The following is a 26,591-nucleotide window of genomic DNA, read 5'->3' as shown; positions in this document are numbered from 1 at the left end:
CTCCGCGTTAGCCGCTTGGAAAAATGTGCACAAACTGAAGCTCAGGGACTCCATAAAAACTTTTAATTACACTTCAGACTTAATACAGTGCAACAGTGAATATTCGGTAATATTCACATTTATCACTTGACCAAATGTTGAGTTTGATTTCCATTCCCCTGTCCCTCAATACTCTAGTCATATTTCCTGTATGGCCCAGTCACCTGATGTGATGTATTCACCAATACTTTCAGCTGCTTTGGTCTCCAGTTTTGAGAAAACATAAGTGGCCCATCGTCCCATTCTCACCAAGAACTGTTTAAAACCAATTCCCTGTCCCTAAACAAGACAAAGTAGGGAATTTAGTTTCTATTTACATCATACAAACTGGAGATGGGAGAAGAGAGTGGGGAGGGAGAAGAGAGGAAGAGGGTGAGAGAGAATAAAGATTGAAATCCTCTAAAAGAAAATGAAGAGCCGGGCGCTGGTGGCTCACGCCTGTAATCCTAGCTACTCAGGAGGCTGAGATCTGAGGATCGCGGTTCAAAGCCAGCCCGGGCAGGAGAGACCGTGAGACTCCTATCTCCAATAAACCACCAGAAAACCGGAAGTGGCGTTGTAGCTCAAGTGGTAGAGCGCTCGCCTTGAGCTGAAGAGCTGAGGGACAGCGCTCAGGCCCAGAGTTCAAGCCCCACGACCGACAAAAAAAAAAAAAAAAAAAAAAAAAAAAAGAAAATGAAGGATAGGATCTAGGAGGGAGAGATATATAAGGGCATGACTAACTCCTGCTCAAACTCTACATGTCACAGTAGGGAAAGATTTTAAGGTAAGTTTCTAGAGAGAGTAGGCGTGGAGCTGGGAAAACCAATTTTCAATGTTCTTGCTACAGGTTGGCCCTAGTAATAAAGCACTTACCTAACAAGTGTAAGATGCAAGGTTCAAACTCTAATATAGCCACATATGCAAAAAAAAAAAAAAAGTCTAGCCAGGTGCTGGTAGCTCATGCCCATGGTTCTCAGCTGTAATCCTACTCAGGAGGCTTAGATCTAGAATCAAGGTTCAAGGCCAGCTAGGGCACAGATGTTCACTAGATTCTATGTCCAAATCAGTAGAAAGTAGGGCTGGATGTGCGGTTCAAATGAGTGCCAGCCTATCAAGCACAAAGTCCTTAGTTCAAATTCCAGTGGAGCAATAAAATCTCATTAACAGAAACTTGAGAGAGGAGCCCTTGCTTCCATTGTATTGGTGGTTCTTATAGTAAAGAGGTAGATGAGGGACAGGGAAAATTCAGAATGACTAGTGGACTCAATCTTCTGGGGCCACAATTGGAGGACTCTCTTGACAAAGTGTAGGAAGAACATGGAAAATTAAAAAAAAAAAAAAAAAAAGATACTTAAAGAATTCTTACATGTAGAGAAATATACTCTCCAGATTCTGATCTGGCCAGGATGGAAAAATATGGAGCAGCCTATTATATCATGGCCTCATGGCCTGGTAGCTAGCTAGCACCTTTCAAATTGGCACCATGACTTTTCCTATGGGGTAGGATCATTTAAAAGGTTTAATGTAGGAAGTGGTGCTGTGGCTCAAGTGGTAGGGCACTAGCCTTCAGCTGAAGAGCTGAGGGATAGCACCCAGGCCCAGAGTTCAGGCCCCACGACTGGGGAAAAAAAAAAAATAAAAAGAGCATAAAAGTTTTAATGTACCACCCAGGCTACATCTAGTAGAAAGGTGGGGTTTGACTTCCCCCTTTTCATTGCATTAGCTGCAGCTCTACAGCACAGGCTTGATGGAGTCTGAGGTGGGGAAGAACCAAACAGAGAAGGAGCACTATCTCTTAATTCCAAAGGAGAGTGCTTCAACAGGTAATCTCGGCAGTATCAGGCTGGTAAATGCAGTGGTCCTGGATTGGGTGACTTCCCAAACTGTTCTTTATTGTCTTGCGAGCATAAGGTACCATGACTGAGACGACTCTTCACATCCAGAGAGAAGAAAAACATTTGGTATCTCAGAGATTCACATTGTAAGACAAAAATCTGTTGCTGTTGAGTCTGAGTGACTGGGGTATGTATGTTTGTCATGGCTGCCTAGGGCTGGGAACCTCTACTGCCCTCTCCTGGTCCTGGCTCAGCTGGCTTGAGGAGAGATGGTAGGGAACATACAACTCCTTGTCACTTTCCAAACCAAATACTCTCAACCTCACTTTTCAGGGTGGTGTGCAAAGTCCAGTGTACCTCATACAGCTTGATCTTAGAACTGTGCCTTCCATGGTAGCCATCTGGGACTAGGAAAGACAATAGTTCATATTGCCTGAAGGTTTCCAGGACTGGTGGAGCACTGAAGGGATGCTGAACATATAAAGAACTGGGATTGAGGAAGAAGCAACACACATTTTCCCACTTATCTGGAAGGGGTGGGCTCTGACAGCAGGATTGGTGTTTAGGAGGATTAAGACAGTAGCCTGGTTCACAGAAGAAATGCACACATAAAACAAAGTATTAACATTTCTTCCTATCCTAGTTATTCCTCCAAAGAAAGGAAGAGGGCTCTGCAGAGCCAGGAACATTGCTGCTCCTATCCCCTGCACAAAAGTGCCAGGCAACTTGCCCCCAAGAAGCAAGGAAAAGTGGTACTAGTAGTCCAGAGGGCAGCTCAGTTCCAAATTAAAATAAGCAAGTATACCTGATGAAGCAGAGCTTAGTGGGGGCTGAAAGCTGACTAGGAAGAGTCAGTGGTGGGAAACAAACTCTCTATGTACAGCTCTTCCTGGAGCCTCAGGGAGAGATGGAAAAGGAAACCAGATGGGCCTGCAGGGTAGGGGTAAGGATGGGGTGGGGTCTTCAGGCCACAATTGAGTACAGGGGTGAGTGAAGAAGCGCAGTTCAGCAGGAAAAACAAAAATAGTGAGGGCAAGTGAGCCAGGCATGGTTCCTTTCTAGCAAGAGCAGTCCAACAGCTCTGCCCTGTTCCAGACAGGCCACCTATCCCAGGGCAGGGCTGGGCATGTGGTGGGAGCATTAAAGAGATGGCACTATCTTTCCTGCTCTGTCCTGGCCCAGATTAGTGTGGGAAACAGCAGGCTTCTCTGCCCACCACTGGCTACCAGTGTCTTGAGTCCACCAACTCCGGTCGGAGGCTGAGTTTCTTGAGGCTCTCGTAGCCCACAACAATGACGATGGTGGAGGGGGTGGCTGAGATGATTCGTGCTGAAAGACCTTTCATGAGGCCCCAAGGCCCCTCTTCGGCCATCAGCTGTCTGAAGGTCAAGATGATAGAGCTTTTGCCTTCAACCTGTAAGAGTCAACACAGTGAAGGGCCAGTTTTCAGTTATAACATTTCTGCTTAATGTCTGCTACTTTAGGCTCAAGTGGGGGAGAAATAGACTTGGGAATCAGAAGGGTTAGACCTACTTCAAAGAGATGCACAGTGACTCAGTAAATACTCTCTCTGTTGCCAGACCGGCTAGGTTTAAAGTCTGCTGCCCAGCTTGCTAACAGCATAACCCTAGGTAATTTACTTTTTTCCACCTCAGTTTCATCAAATAAAAAACAGTGCTAATAGTACCTAAGCTATGCCATGAGATTGTTCTAAGCAAAGAAAATAATACTTAGAAATGCCCACAACAGCACCTGGCAGACAGTAGATGTTTTTAACTGCTAGCGGCTAATATTGTTAGACATATTACAAGTTGTAAGTCTCAGGACTTTGGTGTTTCTCTCTGATCTCAGGAAGGCCAGATTCAATCCCCTCTAAAGTCTTCTGCAGTTCTATCAGACTGTGATTTTTTTGTTTTTTTGTTTTTTGGCCAATCCTGGGGACTTGAACTCAGGGCCTAGGCCCTGTCCCTGAGTTTCTTTTTCTCAAGGCTAACACGCTATCACTAGAGCCACAGTGCCACTTCCAGCCTTTTCTGTTTATGTGGTACTGAGATATCAAACCCAGGATTTCATGCATGCTAGGTACACTCGACCACTGAGCCACATTCCCAGCCCTAGACTATGTTATTTATTTATTGGTCTGAACTCTGGGTCTAGGTGCTGTCCCTGAGCTCTTCAGCTCAAGGGTAGCGCTCTACCACTTGAGCCACAGTGCCACTTCCTGCTTTTTCTGCTTATGTGGTGCTGAGGAATCAAACCCAAGGCTTCATGCATGCCGGACAAGCACTTTACCACTGAGCCACCTTTCCAGCCCTATGTTAAAGGTTTTTTGTCTTCTCCCTTCTTTTCATCATAATGCAATGACCCCACCCTCCCAGACATCATTCTTTTTCTTTTTTGCTAGTCCTGGGTCTTGAACTCTGGGCCTGGGCACTGTCCCAGGTAAGCGCAAGGCAAGCGCTCTACCACTTGAGCCACAGTGCCACTTCTGGTTTTCTGGTGGTTAACTGGAAACAAGAGACTCACAGACTTTCCTGCTCAGGTTGGCTTTAAACCAATATCCTCAGCTCTCAGCCTGAGTAGCTAGGATTAGAGGTGTGAGCCACCTGCACTGGGTCCAGACATCTTTCTTGATCTACTTTTTCTAAGTTACCCAAGTCAGACATCAAAATCTCTCTTGCTCTCCACCTAAACCTTTATACCCTTTGTCTACTATACACAATTACAAAGATTCTATGGACTGACAGACTATAATTTCAAGCCAGCACCACCAAGAGTTTTATCAACCCATCTGTTGAGTACACACAGTACCACCTGTAAAACCTATCAAGAACACTCATCCTTATTCTCTGTAGAAAGCCCATAGCCTGGTGGAAAAACCAGAGGCTTATGAACTTACTTACAATTAATACTTCTAATACACTGAACACTGTGATGAAAATGAACTATACAACTCATGAGTAGAGATAGTAGAGAGGGATTGAGGGAATGAGGGAAGGGAAGACACTGTATGAAAGGAATATACTCATTACCTGACTCATGTAATTATAATGCTTCTGTACATCACCTTTATAATAATAATAAATAAAATTAAACAACTAAAAAAAAAAGTAGGCAGCAGTAGCCATACTTGTACCTGAAAAAAAAAAAGTACTAATAATTAAAAACCTGCAAAGTGAGGAAAGGGTGGTTTCCAGCCTATGTTAATAGACTATAGAACAGGATTCCAGCTAAAGGCTGGAGGAAACTAGTATGAATTCTTAGAGCCTGGGCATACAATAGGTATAGGCATGCAAGGTAGCAGACAGAGTAAGAGAAGCAATCTTAAGGAGATTCTAAGTGCTCAGCTAGTTTCTATGAATGGTAAACACAGGAAGGATTTGGATGATTAGGCTGGGCCAAAGAGCACAGAATATGGGCCTAAACATCATGAAATCTAGTGGAGGAGGAGGCCAGTATTACCTGCACACGAGTTCGGATGACATCCATGGGATTGGTGATGATGGAGGCAGTGGCTGCAGCCATGGGCCCTGAGACGGCTTGAAAGACAATGTGAGGGCACTCCTTAGGACACAGGTACGAGAGCTGCTCTGGAATCCAGGGAAAGATAATGCCTCAAGACATGAGGAATCACCCATCTGCCCTCACTATGCCGGTTGCTTCTACCCATCAGCCTTTGCAACATGACAAGCCCTTGGTCCTTCACTACCTTGGAACTTTACACCTTTCTCTTCTCTGCTTCCACCTGCATCCAACAAAAATTCACATTATACATCTCAGGCCCTTTTTAGAAGTCATCTTGATGATTTCTTGGTTACTTAAACAAGACAAGATTCCTCTGGAGAAAGGAATTCTAAATCCTTTTTGTTTGCAAACTTCTTTGATCTAATAGATAGAAAATCATTCCTGTTGGGAGCTGGTAGCTCAAGTGTATAATACCAGCTACTAAGGAGGTTGAGCTCTTGAGGACTGAGGCTCAAAACCAGCCAACACAGTAAAGTCCATGAGACTCTTATCTCCAGTTAACCACCAGAAAACTGAAAGTGGAGCTGTGGCTCAAAGTAAAAGCTCAGGCCAAGTTCCAGCCCCACAACTGACAAAAAAAAAGCTCAGGGACAGTACCCAGGCCCTCAGTTCAAGCCCCATGATTGACAGGAAAAGAGAGGGAGAAAGAGAGAGAGAGAGAGAGAGAGGGAGGGAGGGAGGGAGGGGGACAGAAGGGGAGAGAAAGGGAGAGAGGGGCAGAGAGAGAGAGAAAGAGAGAGAGAGAGAGAGAGAGAGAGAGAGAAAGCAAAGCTGTATAATTCTGGTAAGACCATTAAAACCATGACACTGATGGTCTCTGTGTAAGAGAACTGGGTGACTATGATGGATAAAGATCCTTTATCTACTTTTGCCTATCTTGTGAATTTATATATATATATATATATATATATATATATATATATATATATATATATATATATATATATATATATATATATATATATATGTTTATTTATTTATTTATTTATTTGGGTCTGGTCATAGGGCCTGAACTCTGGGCCTGGGCGCTGTCCCTCAGCTCTTCAGCTCAAGGCAAGTGCATTACCATAAGTCTCATGGACTTACCTTGTCTGGGCTGGCTTTGAACTGTGATCCTCAGATCTCAGCCTCCTGAGCAGCTAGGATTACAGACATGAGCCACTGGTGCCCAGCTTTCACTTGATGTTTTTGATCATGGCTAATTTTTTTTTTGATTTCCTATTCTTTTTTTTTTTAATTTAATTTAATTTTATTTGTGAACATACTGTTTTTTGTTTTTGTTTTTTTTTTGGTCAGTCATAGGACTTGAACTCAGCATGAATGTTGTCTCTGAGATTTTGTTCAAGGCTAGTACTGTACCACTTTGAGCCATAGCTCCACTTCCAGTTTTCTAGTGGGTAATTGGAGAAGAGTCTCACGGGGGCTGGGAGGGTGGCTCAGTGGTAGAGTGCTTGCCTGGCATGCATGAGCCCCTGGGTTCGATTCCTCAGCACCACATAAGCAGAAAAAGCCAGAAGTGGCGCTGTGGCTCAAGTGGTAGAGCGCTAGCCTTGAGCTGAAGAGCTGAGGGACAGCGCCCAGGCCCAGAGTTCAGGCCCCATGACTGGCAAAAAAAAAAAAAAAAAAGTCTCACAGACTTTCCTGGCCTGATTGACTCTGAACCATGACCATCAGATCTTAGCTAGGATTGGAGGTAAGAGCCACCAATGCCCTAATGACTAATGTTTTATTATTTGAGCCACACTTTTTTTTTTTTTTTTGGAGTCCGGTCGTGGGCCTGAACTCTGGGCCTGGGCGCTGTCCCTCAGCTCTTCAGCTCAAGGCTAGCACTCTACCACTTGAGCCACCGCGCCACTTCTGGCTTTTTTCTTATGTGGTGCTAAGGAATTGAACCCAGGGCCTCGAGCATGCAAGGCAAGTGCTCTACCACTTAGCCACCTTCCCAGCCCCTTGAGCCACACTTCTATTTCTGATATTTTGGTGGCTAATTGGAGATAAAAGTCTTGAGAGGGGCTGAGAAGATGGCTTAGTGGAGGAGTGCTTGCCTTGTATGCATGAGGCCCTGGTTCAATTCCTTAGCACCACATAAGCAGAAAAAGCTGGCAGTGGCACTGTGGCTCAAGAGATAGGGCGCTAGCCTTGAGCTGAAGAGCTCAGGGACAGTGCCCAGGCCCAGAAGTTCAGGCCCCACGACCGACCAAAAAAAAAAAGTCTTGAGATTGTCAAGTACCAGTAGCTCATGTCTATAAGAGATGAAGATCTCAGTTAGAAGCCAGCCTGGACAAGAATCATCTCCAATTAACAAGCCAAAAGCCAAAAGCAGAAGTGTGGGTCAAGTAGTAGAGCACCAGCCTTGAGTGATCTCAGACTACTGAGTAGTTAGGATTATAGGCATGAGCTACCAGTGCCTGGCAATATGTGAATGTTGTTATAAAAAAAAAAAACTCGTTTTAAGGTTGAAAGTCTTGGTGATGAAGCAATAGAAAAGGATCATTCTGCACATACACATCTGAAATACCACAGTGAAATCACTGGGTGCTTTACACACTTAAATAAATGACAGAAAAGCAAACCAGATCTATTGAGTAGGTGGAGCAGGGTGGCTAATGTAGAGGATGAATGAGGATGAATATGCCAGATGTAGTTTATTGCATGTATGAAAATGAAACAATGAGCCAGGTGCCAGTGGCTCACGCCTATAATCCTAGCTACTCAGGAGGCTGAGACCTGGGGACCATGGTTCAAAGCCAGCCCAGGCAAAGAAAGTCCATGAGAGTCATCTTCAATTAACCACAAGAAAAAACCTCAAGTGGCACTGTGGCTTCAGTGGTAGAGCGCTCGCCTTGAGCTGCAAAGCTCACGGACTGTGCCAAAGCCTAGAAGCCCCACAACTGACCAAAAAAAAAAAAAAAGGAAGAAAAAAAGAAAAGAAAATGAAACAATGAAACCTGTTGAAATTGTTTTAAGAAGAGGAGTGGGGTAAGGGAGAGTAAGAAGGGATAAGATTGATTAGAATACACTGTATACATGTGTGGAAATGTAATAACGAAACTTGCCTTGTATAAATTAATGTATGCTAATAAAAGTAAAATGGAAAGTAATCCCACAGTGAGACTACAAGGTAGTCATGGAAGTCCTTTCCAAGGAAGTCAGGTTTAGGCAAAGACCTGAAGGTAGAAGTCTAAGTCCTATAGATCTGTGGAAAGAACTTTCCAAGTACAGGGTCCCATACAAAGGTCCTGAGGATACTTGAGCATACTTCAAGTGTTCTAGACACAGCAAATCCAGTACTTTGGAGCAGAACAATAATGCTAAATGAGATCCAAAAGGTAAGCCATTGAGGGCCTGAGAACATTATAAGGATTTAGGCTTGACTTTGAGTAAAATGGGATATAAAACTGATTTTGGGATTAGAAGAGTGGCCTAAGTGGTAGCCATGCCTGACCAGCAAGGTAGAGGCTTTTCAAACCCCAGTACTGGAAGAAAACAAAAAAAAGACTCATAATTTCAAAGATTCCCTCTCAGTTTTCTCTATAACCAGTCACCATTCCTTCAACAATTTTTTGTCTCATGTGCCTAATTGTGGTGATTGTTTGAAGTAGGGGAGTGGGTTGGCAGGGAGAAATCAGGCTTCAAAGTTCCAGCTGGCAAAGAAGAATTACTTCAGCTCTAGTAGAGTCACCTCTCCTCCAGTTTCTAACAGCTTTCCTCCTCAGTCAGCGTGCAAACAGAAACAAAGTGAACTAGTGGCTGGGCTCCTTGGTATCTTGTTTCTCCTACTAAGAAAACATTTTATAATCATTAGAATGCACATCAGGACTAGCATTGCTGCCTCCTTGGACTGGTGTGCACTTGCCTTATTCAGATCCTAATTATACACAGCATCACTTTTCTTTGGCTTACAGAAAAGATGAAAACACAAAGGCAAGGGTAAGTCTTGTCAGGTACGGTAATTCATTATCTGTAATCTTAGCACTTGGGAGCTTTAGGCATGATGACAATTTGAGCCCAGTCTGGGCTACATAGTAAGGCACTGTCAAAATGGTAGGAAAAACAGTCCATGTCTTTCCTTTATTACTCATTCAACAAATGTTTACTGAGTACCTATTATCTACAAGGCAAAAGATAAACCCATGCCAACTTAGTTTAAGTCCCTTCTGACTTTGTACGAATACTGACAATATTTACTAGATGCTAAGCAGTGTGATAAATACTATTCATAAAACTGAGAAACAAGGGGGCTGGGAAGGTGGCTCAGTGGTAGAGAGCTTGCCTTGCATGCATGAAGCCCTGGGTTTGATTCCTCAGCACCACATAAGCAAAAAGAAAAAAGCCAGAAGTGGTGCTGTGGCTCAAGTGGTAGAGCGCTAGCCTTGAGCTGAAGAGCTGAGGGACAGCACCCAGGCCCAGAGTTCAGGCCCCACAACTGGACCCCCCCCCAAAAAAAAAAAAAACTGAGAAACAAAGCTCACGCCTGAAATCCTAGCTACTCAAGAGGCTGAGATCTGAGGATCATGGTTCAAAGCCAGCCGGGGCAGGAAAGCCCTGAAACTCTAATCTCCAAGAAACCACCAGAAAACCAGGAAATGGCACTGTGGCTGAAGTGGTAGAATGCTAGCGTTGAGCTGAAGAGCTGAGGGACAGAGCCCAGGCCTAGAGTTCAAGCCCCACAACCAAAAAACAAAACAAAAACAAAAACAAAATAAAACAACAACAAAAAACCCTGAGAAACAGTGGGAGCCTGGTGGCTCATGCCTGTAATTCTAGCTATTCAGGATGCTGAGATCTGAAGATCATGGTTTGAAGCCAGCTGGGGCAGAAAAATCTGTGAGACTTCTCTCCAACTAACTCTCAGAAAACTGGGAATGGTGCTGTGGCTCAAAGTGGTAGAGTACTAACTTGGAGGGGGAAAAAAACTCAGGGATGGAACTCCATGTCCTAAGCCTCACTACCAAAAAAAAAAAAAAAAAAAGAAAGAAAGAAAAAAAAAAGAAAAAGAAGAAAAAAGACAACAAAACTAAGAAACAAGCAGGGCATGGTGGTACACACCTATAATCCCAGTACTCCAGAGGTGGAGGAAGGAAGATCGATCACCAGGTTTATGGCAAGATGGGGTATATTTTTTAGATCCTGTCTCAAAATCAACAAAAATGATCTGGGGATATAGCTCACTGGAAGAGTGCTTGCCTATCCAAGACACTGTGTTTGAACCCCAGCACTTCAAAAAAATTTTTTTTTTTTTTTTTTTTGTCGGTCATGGGGCTTGAACTCTGGGCCTGGGCGCTGTCCCTCAGCTCTTCAGCTCAAGGTGAGCGCTCTACCACTTGAGCTACAGCGCCACTTCCGGTTTTCTGGTGATTTATTGGAGATAGGAGTCTCATGGTCTCTCCTGCCTGGGCTGGCTTTGAACCACGATCCTCAGATCTCAGCCTCCTGAGTAGCTAGGATTACAGGCGTGAGCCACCAGCGCCGGGCTTCAAAAATTTTTTTAATTAATTAATTAAAAAAACAGAAATGCTTCATTAGGCATGCAGTCTAAAAAGCCGGAAGGGCCTGGGAAGGTGGCTTAGTGGTAGAGTGCTTGCCTTGATGTATGAAGCCCTGGGTTTGATTCCTCAGTACCACATTAACATAAAAGGCCAGAAGTGGCGTTGTGTTCAAGTGGTAGAGTGCTAGCCATGAGCAAGAGAAGCTCAAGAACAGCACCTAGGCCCTGAGTTCAAGTCCCAGGACTGGCAAAAAAAAAAGAGGGGGGGGATGGGAAGGTGGCTCAGTGGTACAGTGCTTGCTTCGCATGCATGAGGCCCTGGGTTTGATGCCTTAGCACCACATAAGCAGAAAAATCCGAAAGTGGCGATGTGGCTCAAGTGGTAGAATGCTAGCCTTAGCCTTGAGCTGAAGAGCTGAGAGACGGTGCCCAGGCCCAGAGTTCAGGCCCCATGACAGAAAAAAAAAGAGCTCAGGGACAGCACACAAGCCCTGAGTTGGAGGTAAAAATAATTGTAAATTAAGACAAGGTACAAAAATAGAAAGCAGAGAAAACATGCTTTCTAATAGGGCAAAGGAATTATTTTTATAAAGGTGATAATGAATAGAAGAAGCTTGAGACATGAAAGGAACCAGCCACACAAAGAATAGGAGAGGGGCTGGGAAGGTGGCTCAGTGGTAGAGCGCTTGCCTTGCATGCATGAGGCCCTGGGTTCAATTCCTCAGCACTACATAAGAAAAAAGCCGGAAGTCGCGCTGTGGCTCAAGTGATAGAGCACTGGCCTTGAGCTGAAGAGCTGAGGGACAGTACCCAGGCCCAGAGTTCAGGCCCCACGACCGACCCCCCCCCCAAAAAAAAAAAAGAATAGGAGAAAAGATATCCCGGACGAGCTCTACTACTGAACTATATACACAAATTCAGGTTTAAAAGAGTGATACAGCCAGGCACTGGTAGCTCATGTCTATAATTCTAGTTTATTCAGGAGGCTAAGATCTGAGGATCAGGGTCCAAAGCCAGGCCAGGCAGTAAAGTCTGTGAGACTCTCATCTCCAGTTAACCACCAAAAAAGCCAGAAGTGGAGCTGTGGCTGAAGTGGTGGAGCACTATCTTGAGTACAAAAACTCAAAGACAGTGCCCAGACCCTGAATTCAAGCCCTAGGACCAGCACAAACACAAAAGATCAATCTACTAGGGACATATGAAATACATGGAGAAGAAGAGAACTTAGGATAGCTAGAAAGCTGGTGCAAAGGTCAGGAGGATGGTGATATAAACATGATTTTCAGAAAAGGCAATAGGAATGGAGAAGCTAATGGAGAAGCTAATCCCTAGGACTAGCTATGGGATAAGGAAGAACAGTTCCTAGAGCTTCAATCTTAGCAATCTGCAGAAAAATAAGACTACACTGACAGATGAAAGTAAGTCAGAGGAACCAGCTTGGGATGAATACTTAACTGCATAAAAATCTCAGATGCAAAGCTGGGTGCCGGTGGCTCACCCCTGTAATCCTAGCTACTCAGGAGGCTGAGATGTGAGGACCATGGTTCAAATCCAGTCTGAGCAGGAAAGTTCGTGAGACTCTTATCTCCAATAAACCATTAGAAAACCGGAAGTGGTGCTGTGGCTCCAGTGGTAAAGTGCTCGCCTTGAGCTGAAGAGCGCAGGGACAGTGCCCAAGCCCAGAGTTCAAGCCCCACAACCGACAAGACAAAATAAATAAATAAAATCTCAGATGCAAACCAAGTACTGATGGCTCAAGTATGTATGTAATTTTTATTACTTAGAAGACTGAAATCTAGAGGACCATGGTTCAAAGCCTGCCTGGGCAGAAAACTCCTCAAGACTCTATATCCAATTAACCATCAAAATGCCATATTGAAAGTGTGACTCAAGTGGTAGAATGCCAGTGTTAAGCAAACAAGCTGAGAGAAAGTTTAAGGCTCTGAGTTCAAGCTCCAGTAGCAGGGCTGGGAAGGTGGCTCAGTGGTAGAGTGCTTGCCTTGCATGCATGAGGCCCTGGGTTCGATTTCTTAGCACCATATAAACAGAAAAAGCCGGAAGTAGCGCTGTGATTCAAGTGGTAGAGCGCTAGCCTTGAGCTGAAGAGCTGAAGGACAGTGCCCAGGCAAAAAAGAAAAAAAAAAAAAAAAGCAAGCTCCACTACCAACACACACACCATAGAAATATAGATATAAGCTTGGTATGGCAAGTACATACCTATAATCCCAGCATTGGGGAGGCTGAAGCAAGAAAATCCTAATTTGATGCCGGTCTGGGCTACATATTGAATTTCATCAAAAATATGCTGAGTGCCGGTGGCTCACACCTATTATCCTAGCTATTCAGGAGGCTGAGATCTGAGGATCAAGGTTTAAAGCCAGCCCATGCAGGAAAGGCCATGAGACTCTTACCTCCAATTAACCACCAGAAAAACAGAAGTGGCACTGTGGCTCAAGTGGTAGCCTTGAGCTGAAGAGATCAGGGAAAGCGCCCAGGCCTAGAGTTCAAGGCCCATGACTGACCTCCGCCCCCTCACCCCCCCCAAAAAAAAGAGTATTATCTTTTGCTGTGTACTAGTAGCTCATGCCTATAATCCTAGCCACTTAGGAAGCTGAGACAGTGTTCCAAGCCAGCCGGGGTACGAATATCCATGAGACTCTTATCTCAAATTAACCACCAAAAAGTCAGAAGTGAAGGTGTGGTTCAAATGCTATCCCTGAGTGAAAGTGAGGGGGATAGCATCCAGACTCTGAGTTCAAACTGAAGGAAGGGAGGGAGGGAGATAGGAAGGAAAGGAAGGAGAGAAGGGGGAAAAAAAAAGATTGCTTTTGACCTAGTGATCTCATTTTGGAAAATATTAAAGGAGTAGAATATCTAATCAACAAAGCTACATTATAGGAATGAGGATGTTCTAGCTTATTTTTTACCAGTCCTTGGGCCTGAACTGAGGGCCGTGGTGCTGTCCCTGAGATTTTTTTTTTGGTCAGTCATGGGCCTTGAACTCTGGGCCTGGGCGCTGTCCCTCAGCTCTTCAGCTCAAGGCTAGTGCTCTACCACTTGAGCTACAGTGCCACTTCTGGTTTTCTAGTGGTTTATGGGAGATAAGAGTCTCATGGACTTTCCTGCTGGGCTGGCTTTGAACCATGATCCTCAGATCTCAGCCTCCTGAGTAGCGAGGATCACAGGTGTGAGCCACCCATACTCGGCCCACATTTTTTTTTTTAAACTGGTCTTGAGGCTTGAACTCTAAGCCTGAGTGTTATCCCTGAGCCAATTTGTGCTCAAGTCTCACAATCTACCACTTGAGCCACAGTACCACTTCTGCCTTTTTCTGAGTAGTTAATTGGAGGTAAGAGTCTTACAGACTTTCCTGCTCAGGCTGGTTTCAAACTACATTCCTCAGATCTTAAGCCTCCTGGATTACAGGTGTGAGCCAATAGCACCCAACTAATTCACAATTTGAGTTTAACAATGCTAATGAAAAATAGCTAACTCAAAAAAGCTCACTAGAAGCTGGGCACCGGTGGCTCACGCCTGTAATCCTAGCTACTCAGGAGGCTGAGATCTGAGGATCATGGTTCAAAGCCAGCCTGGGCAGGAAAGTCCATGAAACTCTTACCTCCAATAAACCACTAGAAAACCAGAAGTGGCGCTGTAGCTCAAGTGGTAGAACGCTCGCCTTGAGCTGAAGAGTGCAGGGACAGCACTCAGGCCCAGAGTTCAAGTCCCATAACTGACAAAAAAAAAAAAAAAAAGATCACTGGAAAAGCTGTGAGAGAGTGAGGGAAGAGGTGACAGTGTCCAAAAAGAAATATATTCTTTTTTTTTTTTTTAAGAAATATATTCTTGGGCTGGGAAGATGGCTCAGTGGTAGAGCGCTTGGCTTGCATGCCTGAGGCCCTGGGTTCGATTCCTCAGCACCACATAAGCAAAATGAAAAAAGCCGGAAGTGGCACTGTGGCTCAAGTGGTAGAGCGCTTGCCTTGAGCTGAAGAGCTGAGGGACAGCGCCCAGGCCCAGAGTTCAAGCCCCATGACCGACAAAAAAAAAAAAAGAAAAAAAAAAAAGAAATATATTCTTTAGTGGACTGGGAATTAGGTTCAGTGGTACAGGGCTTGCCTAGCATGAATGAAGCCCTGGGCTCAATTCCTTAGTACCACAGCAGCAGAAAAAGCTGGAAGGGGCTCTATGGCTCAAGTGGTAGAGTGCTAGCCTTGAGCTAAAGCAGCTCAGGGAACAGCGCCTAGGCCCTGAGTTCAAGCCCCAGGACTGGCAAAAAAGAAATATACTTTTTTGCTGACTTACCTAACTGCAACCCAGCTGTAAATAACCTTTATTTTTTATTTTAATTTTTGGTTGGTTGTGGTGCTTTAACTCTGGGCCTGGGCGCTGTCCCTCAGCTCTTCAGCTCAAGGCTAGTGCTCTACCACTTAAGCCACAGTGCCACTTCCAGTTTTCTGGCGGTTAATTGGAGATAAGAGTCTCACAGATTTTCCTGCCCAGGATGGCTTTAAACAGTGATACTCAGAGCTCAGCTTGCTAAGTAGCTAGGATTATAGGTGTAAGCCACCAGCATCTGGCTATATTACCTTTATAATAACAATAAAAACTTTTTAAACGTTCACTATTATTCATCAATTTTATCTTAAAGCCCTAAATATTCCATTCCTTAGAGTCTCCCTTACTTTCTTATTCTCTACCAATATCCTGCTAAAGCACATTGATTCCAGTGCATATATAGTATACCCTTTTCCTGTATTTACCTACTCACTGTTCTGATCCTCCTCACTATATAATAAGCTTCTCAAAGGCAAGAACCATGTCTTATTCTCCTTTGAATTCAATGTTTACTGAGTGGTCCATTCCCCCATTAAATCTCACTTCCATTCCAACATGCCCAGAGCACCAGTATTTCAGCAACCTCAGTACTGCTGCTGATGCTCCTGCTTACCTGCATAGAAGTGATAAAAGGGCCACCAGACGGCACTGTTTGGGATATAGGTAAGCAGTGATGCCACATAGCCTCGGTAGAAGCCTCGAAGCCCATCAGCCCGCAGGATCTGCCTGATGATGTCTTTAGTTTGGCCAAAAGCAATAACCCCTTGTCCCTTTGGGTTCCCACGCACCTGGAAGCGGCCTAGTTTTTCACCCTTGCGCTGCATCATCAGGTGCTGGGAGACTACATCAATGGGCACGGTGATGCTCTGGGCCACCAAGGAAGCTGAGCCACCAGCCACGAGTGATTTGACTGTGTTGCTCTGGCTATAGTCAGACACAAATTTTCGAGTGAGCTCATAGGTAGTAACATAACATTGGCCGGAGATAAGTGTGAAGGTATTGACCAGGAACCCCCGATATAGGCCTGTCACGCCATCTGCACGAAGGATCTTGATGAAGGCATCAAAGGTCCCATGGTAGAGGCTCTTGCCCTTCTGAACCTGCAGCCGGGTGCGAATGAGGGTGAATGGGTACACACTAACACGGATCATCATTGTCATTGCCACACCAAACACATAGAACTTCTTCTTGTCCAGATGTTCCCACTCAATGATTTGGATGTTGCGCTTGTCCTCCATTGTGCCTGAAGACCTGGGATTTGAGCAGAGTGGAGGGATGTGAGGAAGAAGGTAAGAACTTTGTATCTTTGTGTCCTGACTAGGCCTGAAGATCCTTTCTGAGTTAGCCTGGCTCTGTCCATCACAGATCAAGAACCCTTCTGCCCTATTCTGTGTCTTTGCCTATTCAGATCCACTCCTCCAGAAATCATTCCTCACACAGTAACTTTGGTGACTCCGTTCATCTGAGCTCCCAACCCTAGCTTACAGGATCCTGAACTCTGTCTCTGCTTGGCCAGAAGGGTTCACTCTCCTTATCTGGCTTATCAAGGCAGAGCTCAGGATACTATAAGCAAATTAACTACCTAGAAGGATGTACCACCATAAGTGGGCTGAAAGGGAGGGCTGTAGTTCTGATGCTCTTAGGTTCCAGAGGGGGCACAACTTTTGGGCTTTTGTCTTCAGCAGGGCCCCTTTACTATTATTTATTACCCGAGGCATTTTATTTTACGTATGGTTTCCAATGCTACTCCGAGCTCCCAACCCACACTCATTGCACTGTACATTCTCTCCAATCTGCATTCGAGACGTGGGGAGGAGTACAAGGCACTCCTCCAATTGCCACCGCCACCCCCACCATCCTCCAGTGAAAGCAGTGGTAAAGTCAGGAACAGGACAAAGATCAGAGTCCTCTTTGGTTATTAGATAATTCACTGTAGAAAGTGAAAAGATCCACCTGAGAGTTTCCCTGAAGAGTCTGGAAAATTTGCTATAGGGTGGATCACATGTCTGACCCAAGGCTCTCAACTCTAAGCAAACAACTACGAGCTCAGTCCTTGAGAATGAAGGTGAAAAGTGATACAGAAGACACATCCTGCCCTGTTCAAGGATACAAGGGATCTCTCTGGGAAACAGATTTGAAATATACAGGGGGAAAGAAAAAAGGGAAAATTAATGTTAATGTATTACACATGTTATGTTTATCCATTGCCTAGAATTGGCACACACCTTTATTCATAGCTGAGGCAGGAGGATGGCAAGTTCAAGTCAGGCTGAGCTACAACACAGGAGCTCCTAAGTTAAGAAATGTGAAATGATAAGATATCACGTTAGACATACACTTGGTGGTAATGCTGTGTGCTCCAGTGTAGCCTCCCCTTGTTCTGTGGGATATTGGAAACTTTAACCGACAGGGAAAGAGAGAAGGAAGGCAGGGTTCCAGGCTTTGAGAAAAACGCCTTAGGGCTTTTAAAGGACATGGTCCCATCACAGGGACAACTCTATACAAAAGCAATTTCTGTGGCAAATCTTTTAGCATATGTCTGATTATAGTCTATCCCCAACTACTTTCCTCAACCCCAGGTCCCAATTTAAGTTCATATAGCCTTTGTTACAAGGTAACTGTTCTTGGTTTACTGAGAAAGTCAGTAGGGAATGAAAGTTGGCTTTTTGGACAGGAATCCCTAAGTTGGTCTGTATCAATTTCATTAAAGTATAGACTGCCCAGGAAGTGGTACTGTGGCTCAAGTGGTAGAGCACTGGCCTTGAGCTGAAGAGCTGAGGGACAGCGCCCAGGCCCAGAGTTCAGGCCCCACACCAACAATAACAACAAAAAAAGCCAGAAGTAGAGGTGTGGCTGAAGTGGTAGACTGCCCGTAGTACAAACTAAATACTTAACAGCTGAGTTATGGATGGGGCAGGCACATGGAATTAATTATACATGCAACCTTGGAGGACAAAGCAATTTGAATGGAGGAGGAATACATGCAAACAATGAAAAGCAGAGAAAAGTGGCTTAGAAATGAGAAAACAGTCAACTGGGTTTGCTAGAATGGAAAATCTAGACTGTGGAAAATGAGCAGGAGGTAGAGTTGACAGGCAAGAGAACTTCTGGAACATGGATATGTCATTGCTGTGGGCAAAAGCGGCTCCCAGCCTCAGCACGAGATACCCAGAAAGACCAGTAGGGCAATCTTCTCTGAACCCTTCAAAAGGAGGTGGTCACTGTCCCTCCTCCCCACAAGGTGTTTAGAATCAGAGTATCAAAGTCATATTTCCAACACTACTGAGAAGTGAGGATATATAGGCTTACCTAATACCCACTGCCTCATGCAATCCTTATAACTTAACCTGAGCATAAACACTTCTGATAAATGAGGCCAGATAGGTTAAATGTTACAGCTCCAAAATCATGCAGCTGGTCAGTGGCAGAGGCCAGATCGAAGCCAAATCTTTTCCACTCAGTCATGCCTTCTGCCCTATGGGAGTTGAAGAGTCCAATACAAATTATTTTGTTAAACTGGAAACCAAGCCATTCCTACCAGTGGAAGGCTTTCATAACTTTCCTAATTGTATGTCACCCAGGGGTTAAGCATAGCTGCTAGCCATGCAGATGCCCTTGGACTTCCCTCAGCCTTATTTCAAAGAAAGTAAAGTGTTGCCTATGCTACACCAATGTGCTTGTGGAGTGACTCTGAGTGGCTGGGTTGGCATGTTGTCACCACAGGACAAATTCAGTGAGGCTCAAGCAGGCAGGATTCCAGCTGGGCATGTGTGAACTGCATGCAATTCAGGGCAGAAGGGCATAGCCACATAGGATTCTGTTCTAGGTAGGTCATTGTGTGTATGTGCGGGTGGGGGAGGGGTCCATGTGCCAGTCCTACAGCTTGAACTCAGGGCCTGGGCACTGTCCCTGAACTTTTGTGCTCAAGGATAGTGTTATACCAACCAAGCTACAACTTCATTTCTGTCCTTTTTGATGGTTAACTGGAGACTTTCCTGCTGGGACTGGCTCTGAACCACAATCCTCAGCTCTCAGCTTCCTGAGTAACTATAATTTACAGACATGAGCTACCAATGCCCAATTAGGTCATGGTTTTCATGGGTATCTTCTCAGCTTTTCAGGCTGAAACAGCATCTCCTAATGAAAAACTCATTGGTCTCTTTCTGCACCTGTCTCCATCTCTCACATGTGCCAGTCTATATTTAAAATTACCAAAAGGTAGCAAGGATTCTGTAAAATAGATAACTCCTCTTGTTAGGATACCAGAAGAAACCATTAAAGGTCACATCTCCAAAAATATGTCACTCGCCTGGGAATGTGGCTTAGTGGTAGAGTGTTTGCCTAGCATGCATGAAGCCCTAGGTTCAATTCCAAAGTACCACATAAACAGAAAGAGCTAGAGGTGGCGCTGTAGTTCAAGCTAACCTTGAGCAAAGACAGGCTCAGGAACAGTGCCCAGGCCATGAGTTCAGCCCCAGGATTGACAAAAATAAAAATAAAAACACCAAACAAACAAACAAAAACAATAAGCCATTAAGCCGAGTGCTAGTGGCTGTAATCCTAGCTACTCTGAGGATCGTGATTCAAAGCCAGCCCAGGCAGGAAAGTCCATGAGACTATTATCTCCAATTAACCACCAGAAAACTGGAAGTAGAGCTATGGTTCAAGTGGTAGAGCACTAGCCTTGAGCTGAAGAGCTCAGGGACAGTATCCAGGCCCAGAGTTCAAGCCCCACGACCAACCAAAAAGAAAAAAAAAGCCACTAGTGAGAAGGGTAAAAGGTTGTAGAACCTACTCCTCTGTTCCTTTGAAAGGGGGAGGTTGCTTTCATAAAGTGGGATCTCAACCTGTTTTGTTGTCATATAGCTTCCAAACTTCCTCCTGAAATATTGAAACCAGTTCATCTTGTTTAACCCTCTAGAAAGTCCTCTATCTAGAAAAGTGTGTGCAAACTTCCTTCAGCATTCACTTCTCCCTCTTTCTGGGGCCTTTTTCAGGCTACAATTCACAGCTACAATTCTAGATTTTCTCCCACTTTTTACTCTACCACTTGAGCCACAGCACCACTTCCAGTTTTCTGGTGGTTAATTGGGGATGAGAGTCTCACAAATTTTCCTGCCTGGGCTGGCTTTGAAGAGTGATCCTCAGATCTCAGCCTCCTGAGTAGCTAGGATTACAGGCGTGAGCCACTGGCGCCCAGCTTCTCCCACTTTTTATGCTGCTTAGGCACAAATGCTTAAGTGCTTCCTGTGAAGACTGAACAGAGGCCCCAAAAGCATATTATCCTGAATTTTTCAAATGAAATGTCAGAGGTGGAGCCTACTACTGAAAGAAGGAAGGAAGGAAGGAAGGAAGGAAGGAAGGAAAATAGAATTTCAGGCTGCACTTTAGACCTTGTTAATAAGAGTTGACAATTTAACAAGATCTCTAGGTGATTTATATGCATATGAAAAAAGCACTGCTTTAATTATAAGGATTATCTGTATTATAACTTTATAACTATTCTAGAACTCCAGGACCATTCTGACTAGATCAGGAGTTGCCTAACTGCATACTCTCTTGTCACTAGAACTGGGCACAATGATGAACATTCTCTCCGCGCGGCCCCCCTCTTCAAACACTCCTACCAAATCAAATCACCATATCCAACTCCTGAAGAGACATTCACGGGTCCCTACTTCTCAGATAGAAGAGGGAATAACAGTATCCTCTATTCTATCCTCCTTACCTCATCCGGATCAAGGCTCTGCATCCTAGGAGCTTAATCCATATGAACAGGAATATATATGCATGTTTGCCCAACTGTCCTACTGTGTATACAGTGCCCTAAGCTAGGCCCAGTGATGTCTCCGACCCTTCCTTTAATCTCCCTCCAATATGGTGAGATTCCCACCCAGCTTTCCCTGGTTTTCCACAGGTATCCACGTGATCTCTCATCACAGACACATCACAATCCTCTCCACGTGACACCCTCCTTTATGTAGCTCCAATCTGGCACCCCGAGGATTCCTCTGGGTCCTCGAAGAAGCCCCTAACTGTGCTTCTGTCGCTGTCAGCAAATCTCATGCTCCTCTGCCAGGAAAAGATGGTCTTGCCAGACCTGTCCTTCATTTCCAAAACTACAGGCACTGCAACCCCGCAGACGTCCGCTGCCTCCTTGACAAGTCCGAGTGTTGAGAAGCATTACAAGCTTCAAATACCCTTGGCTAATATGACACAGCTATAGTTTCCTTACCTTCTCAGACCCAGGAGGTTCCACTGAGTCCGAGGAGAACTCCGAGCCGAAACTTCTAGGCCGCAGCTCCTGGTACACCCTCCATTCCAGGCGACAGCCGGCTTCGGGTCGCATCTTCCTCCATCTCGCCAGAGATGCCAGAGCTGCCGGAACCGGAAAATAGGACGCTGCTGTCATTCCCGCCCCTCAAGGGGTGAGAATTGGCTTGGAGTAATTCAACCAATGGTGTTCTGAGTCGTTCAGCCTTCCCCGTTATTGAAGCGATGATAGGCGGAGCGGATGGCCATCTTGGATTGGGGCAGTAGCCACGCCTTCTTAAGCCTCACTCTCTGGGGAGCATGCGTGAGCTTCTGAGCTGTTTCTAATTTGTGGACACGGATTTACTGAGCACTTTTTGAAGTAACGTGAAACTCCGGTTTTTAATAGGTGACCTTGTGTTTGAATATTTGTGCTAAGAGCCAATCTTTATTTTTCGTAGTGGTCTTTGACCTCGGGGCACTGTCTTTGACCTTTTCTTTGCTCAGGGATAGCGTCCTACCACTACGACCAAGCTCCACTGCCAGCTTTTTGGTGGTTGACCAGAATGAATCTCCTAGATTTTCCTGCCTCAGTTGGCTTTCAGAAAGGATCCTCAGAGCTGAGCCTCCTCAGTTACAGGTTTAAGTCACCGGAGCGCAGCCTCAGATCTAATTATTAGGGCTGAATACTCGCCCCTCGCCCCAAGAAAAGAAAGAAAACCTTTAATATTTGTGTTTGTATGTGTAAAAACACACAATTAGCCAGGCACTGGGCACAGGACACTCACACCTGTAATCCTAGCAACACAGAAGGCTGAGATTTGAGGATCACAGTTCAAAGCCAATTGGGGCTGAAAAGTCCCCCTGAGACTTTTATCTTGGATTAACCACCAAAAAACCGGAAGTGGAGCTGTGACTCAAAGTGATAGAGCACTAGCCATGAGGATGAAAGGGACAGCACCCATGTCCTGAGTTCAAGCCACATGATGGGGAAAAAAAATGCATAAAGACAAACAGAGGTCAAAGAACACCAGTAAAGACTTAAGTTTAACAGCTTTAGAATAAGACATTCTGGAAGTGGAGAAAAAAAGATATCAAAGGTTCTCATCCAGCTCTGAAACAGGTCTTACCTATATAAAGAATTTAAATTATTACTTTATATTTCCAGTCTCTTCTCCTCATATTCCCCTTACATTTAACATTGCGATTCCTGAAATCAGGCCTTACTATGTGCCCTAGGCTGACCTCTAATTCACAAATCTGCCTCAGCCACAACAGTGCAGAATTACAGGTATGAGTCACCATGCCCACACCAGTATGTAACTTATTATGGTTTTAAATTTTTATTAACAGATACTAATTCTACGTATTAATGATGTGCAATGCAATGTGATACTGAAGACAAAAGTTTAAAGAAAGTGAAACCTATCACATATTTATCATTCTGAAGAAATATAAACCACATTGTATCCAAAGCAACTTCGTGCACACTGCGAGAAAGGCATCTTTTCTGTCAAAGTAGTAGTTTGTTGGCTTTGTGATAATTTTTTTTTCATGAAGCAATGGTAAAGTCTCTGGAATGTGAAGAAAGTGAGTAGAAAGGGAGTAAATCATTGGGATGGGGTGTGTGTGTGTGTGTGTGTGTGTGTGTGTAGCATGAAGAGAAGTAGGCAGGCAGGCTGGCGGGTAGTGTGGCGGTGTGTGGAGCAGAGAGGAGAGGGTGTTTGTGTGCGTGGCGCGTGTTGTGTGTTGTGTGTTGTGTGTTGTGTGTTTGTGTTTGTGTTTGTGGTGCAGGAGGTGGGAGAGGAGGGTAGGTAGCGGCAAAAGCAAGGGTTGGAAAGGGCAAGCGTGAGGTGAGGTGCGAAAAGGTGTAGCCCAGGCTGGTCTCGAACTCGTGATCCTCCTGCCTCATCCTCCTCGTTGATTACCGGCGTGCGCCACCACGGCCGGCGACTGCCGCCGCCGACAAACGCCTCCTTGAGCCTGCTGACGCGCACTCCGCCCGCCCGGCGCTCGCTCGCCGCCCCGCCTGCGCCTCCCACTGCGCCTGCGCGCGCTCCAATCCCACCCTCACACCACTCTTGCCCCCTCCCCACCACCAACACACACTCACACCCTCCGCTGGCCGCGCCCACCCGACCCTCGCCGCCAGGAGGCGCCAGCCGCTCACCCGACACTCGCACGCCCGACCCAACACCCCTCCCACGCCCCAGCCGCCACCGCCGCCCCGCCCCGCCCCGCACCCCCGCCACGCCGCACCACCCCGCACACACGCACGCTCCCTCACGCCCGCCGCTCACACGCAAACCCACAGCCGCCTCCAGCCGCACCACCTCCAGCCGCACCACCCGCCCGCGGCCTTGCGGGCACTGCCGGCCTGGCGGCCGACGGCACAGCGGGCCGCCCACCCCGCCGCGCTGCCCGCACACCCGGCGCCACACCGCCCCCTCACGCCACACACCGCTACCGACACCTACCTGCTGCCCGCAGCCGCCTCCTAGCTCACCCATTCTCTGCTCTTCCCAGCCCTGGCCCAGCCCCTGGGCTCTGGGGCCCCCCCAAACTCATCAGGCCCGGGGACCTCCACCTTCCATCCCTGTACCCCTCCCCAGCCCACCCCACCCCCTCCCTCCCGACTCTGGAGTTGCCTTCCTCACCCTCCTGACTGGCCCGCCGGCCAAGGCTACAAAGACCCTGGCTGCCACACTCCTGCCTCTCCTTTGCCTCCTTTCTCTGCCCTGCCTCCACCGACCGTGCACGGGGCCACAACACACTTTTGCACAAAACCAACCAACGCTCATCATGGTGCTTCTCAAATAGACACCTGCCAGCCAGCTCCTGAATGCAAGCCCTGCATGGGAAGGGCCAAATTCCACTTGATTGGCGCTCACTTCCAAGGGCGCCACAGACAAGAACACGACTTCCAGAGTCGTGTCGACAGGGCTGCTTTGGAGGACTAGTTCGGCTGCCCCCTCCCCACTTCTCCTCATCCCTGGCTCCGGACCTTTTGGTTGGTCCACGCTCCACACCTCCTGCCCTGCAGCCAGAGCCACAGGGCTCAGGGGGCTGCATCGCGCACGCAGCCCAGGCTCTTGCTTTAGGATTGATGGCCTCCATTCCCCCTGTCAGGTTCCAGACCCCTGGGCAGGGATTGGTTGGGGGTTCTCACCCTTCTCTGTGGGCCTGGCCTAGCCTGGCCAGCTGGGCTTCTCATGCCATTTCAGGGACACACTTTACCTCTCTGGCTGGAGGGGGTGCGCTGCCCCTAGATTTCCAAAGCTTTCCTTTCCCTCTGCTTCTCCCCAAGGCCCCGACCCCGGCTCCAGCCCTGACATGGGACACTCTGTGGGACTTTGTTCCCTCTGCTTAGCCTGTAAGCGCTACACACCTCCTCCGGTCCAACATCCACCCACAAAGACACCCATATATCTGCCCGTCACTTGCTCTGTCCTGCCAGTGCCATTTGTCTCTGTCTCTGTCTCTCTCCCTCCCCCGTCTCTCCCCTTAAGTTATTCTTGTCTACATACTAAGCTTTCCCTTGCTTGCAGCCAGCCACCCATCCATCCAACCATCCATCCATCCATCCATCCATCCATCCATCCATCCACCCAGCCAGCCAGCCAGCCAGCCAGCCAGCCAGCCATGTTTCCATTCATCCCAGCCAGCCAGCCAACCAGCCAAACATCAGCCATATCTCATGTCTGAAGAGAGGTTTTGGGATTCCAGCCTCTTGTTTGTTGGGAGCCACACTGCCATGAAATCGAGGGTACAACAATCTGGTTGCTCATCCTCCTTTACTCTGCAAACGCTGCTTTACCAAACCAAACCCAGGAAACCAAAGGACCTGCGGGTGAAACCAACAGGGACCCCTTGCTCTCAAAGGCCTCTATGTCTTTTGCATTACTGGTGGACGCTTCATATCCAAGGCCTGGGATATCCATCCTGGGTCCTGGGCCACTGTGGCAAGCAAAGGAAGGCACTCGCTAGCCAGGGGACCGAGCCCGGGTGCCAGCTAAGACACACGTGGAGCCTCTGGACACACCTGCAGGATAAAGCCAGTGGTGTTGGTACAGCCCTGCATTGTATCACAGGGTATGAGAAACAGAGACGTGAGTAAAGGCAAAGAGAAGGGCTGCCAGCCAGTGACGTAGGGAGCTGACAGGAGGCACGTCACAGTGATTTGGGAAGACAACAGGATTCCTCCCAGGCCGGGTATCCGTGGAGGTTCTGGGCAAAAGAGGAGCCAGTGGCCAACACATGCTTCCTGGCAGCGCTTCCGCGGACCTTCGGGAAAGATGGCACTGTCCATTTGTGGGGCTGTCCCGTGCCAACCTGTGAGTATGGTAGAGCCGACATGCGGGCTGGGAACTGTGGGGACAGGAGCTGGTGTGAGGGTGGCTCTGGCAAAGGAAGTGGGGGCGAGGGCTTCACGGGGCTGAGCTAGCTGCTACCTGATGTTGCCACATACGTAGGGGTCCTTAGGGGCCCATATCACTGCACGCAAAGCTTTGCTGTTGCCGTGGTTGTGTTGTGGGTGGGTTGTGTGTTCTGTCCTTTGCGCCGGTGCCAGGGCTTCAACTCAGGACCTCGGTAGCTCCTGCTGGACTTGTGCTCTACCACTTGAGCCAAGCCACCAGTCTGGGCTTTGCTGGTTAATATAACACGGACCCTTTCAGCCTGAAATTTCCTGCTCGCGGGCTGCCGGCTTCCATCCACAATGCTCGAGTCTCAGCCTCCTGAGCAGCTAGGGTGACCGGTGGAGCGATGCCAGCACCTCGGTGAAGTGTTACCGCCATAGGGACACCAAACCTCCCCTTGGCTCTTCAGGCCTCTTCTCCCATGAGGTAGCTCCACCAGGCTGTAGAGGTAGTCTGCTGACCTGAAACTCACTCGACCGTCCACACAGCCCCGACCTACACAACACCCAGCCACGCTGACCTGAGCGTATTCATTTCCTACCTAGAGAGCATGATGCCCCCCCAAGCGCAGAGCAAACTCTACCACCCAGAAGGAAAGAACTATGAGGGGGAAGTGGGTCCATTTGGGGTGGACATGGGCCAGGAACGATACTGCGGTGTTACAGCAGGTGGGCAAATATCTCTGTCCCACACCCTCTGCACTCGAGTGTGGTG

The 26,591-nt window shown here is 46.8% G+C and overlaps 1 protein-coding gene across 4 annotated transcripts; it reads right to left on the bottom strand.

Moving 5' to 3' along the window:
- Nucleotides 1–41: 41 nt before the first annotated feature.
- Slc25a44 (solute carrier family 25 member 44) lies at nt 42–23,952 on the bottom strand. Of its 4 annotated transcripts, none has more exons than XM_069990157.1 (5): nt 23,937–23,952; nt 21,443–21,585; nt 15,821–16,458; nt 5,319–5,395; nt 42–3,270 (listed from the first exon to the last, which is right to left on the bottom strand). In XM_069990157.1, the coding sequence occupies exons 3-5, from the start codon at nt 16,443–16,445 to the stop codon at nt 3,079–3,081; spliced, it is 894 nt and encodes a 297-aa protein (XP_069846258.1). In that variant the 5' UTR covers nt 16,446–16,458; nt 21,443–21,585; nt 23,937–23,952; the 3' UTR covers nt 42–3,078. The 4 variants fall into 4 exon arrangements, with proteins under 4 accessions (XP_069846258.1, XP_069846259.1, XP_069846261.1 ...); XM_069990158.1 differs by having other exon boundaries at nt 5,319–5,441; nt 15,996–16,458; nt 23,937–23,951; XM_069990160.1 differs by lacking the exon at nt 23,937–23,952 and adding an exon at nt 17,433–17,498 and having other exon boundaries at nt 5,319–5,446; nt 21,443–21,525.
- Nucleotides 23,953–26,591: the final 2,639 nt, after the last annotated feature.

Source organism: Dipodomys merriami, unplaced genomic scaffold, assembly GCF_024711535.1.
Source record: "Dipodomys merriami isolate MVZ:Mamm:240054 unplaced genomic scaffold, mDipMer1.0.p SCAF_392, whole genome shotgun sequence".
In the NCBI taxonomy this organism is placed as follows: Eukaryota; Metazoa; Chordata; class Mammalia; order Rodentia; family Heteromyidae; genus Dipodomys; species Dipodomys merriami.
This window is presented reverse-complemented; position numbering and strand designations above follow the sequence as displayed.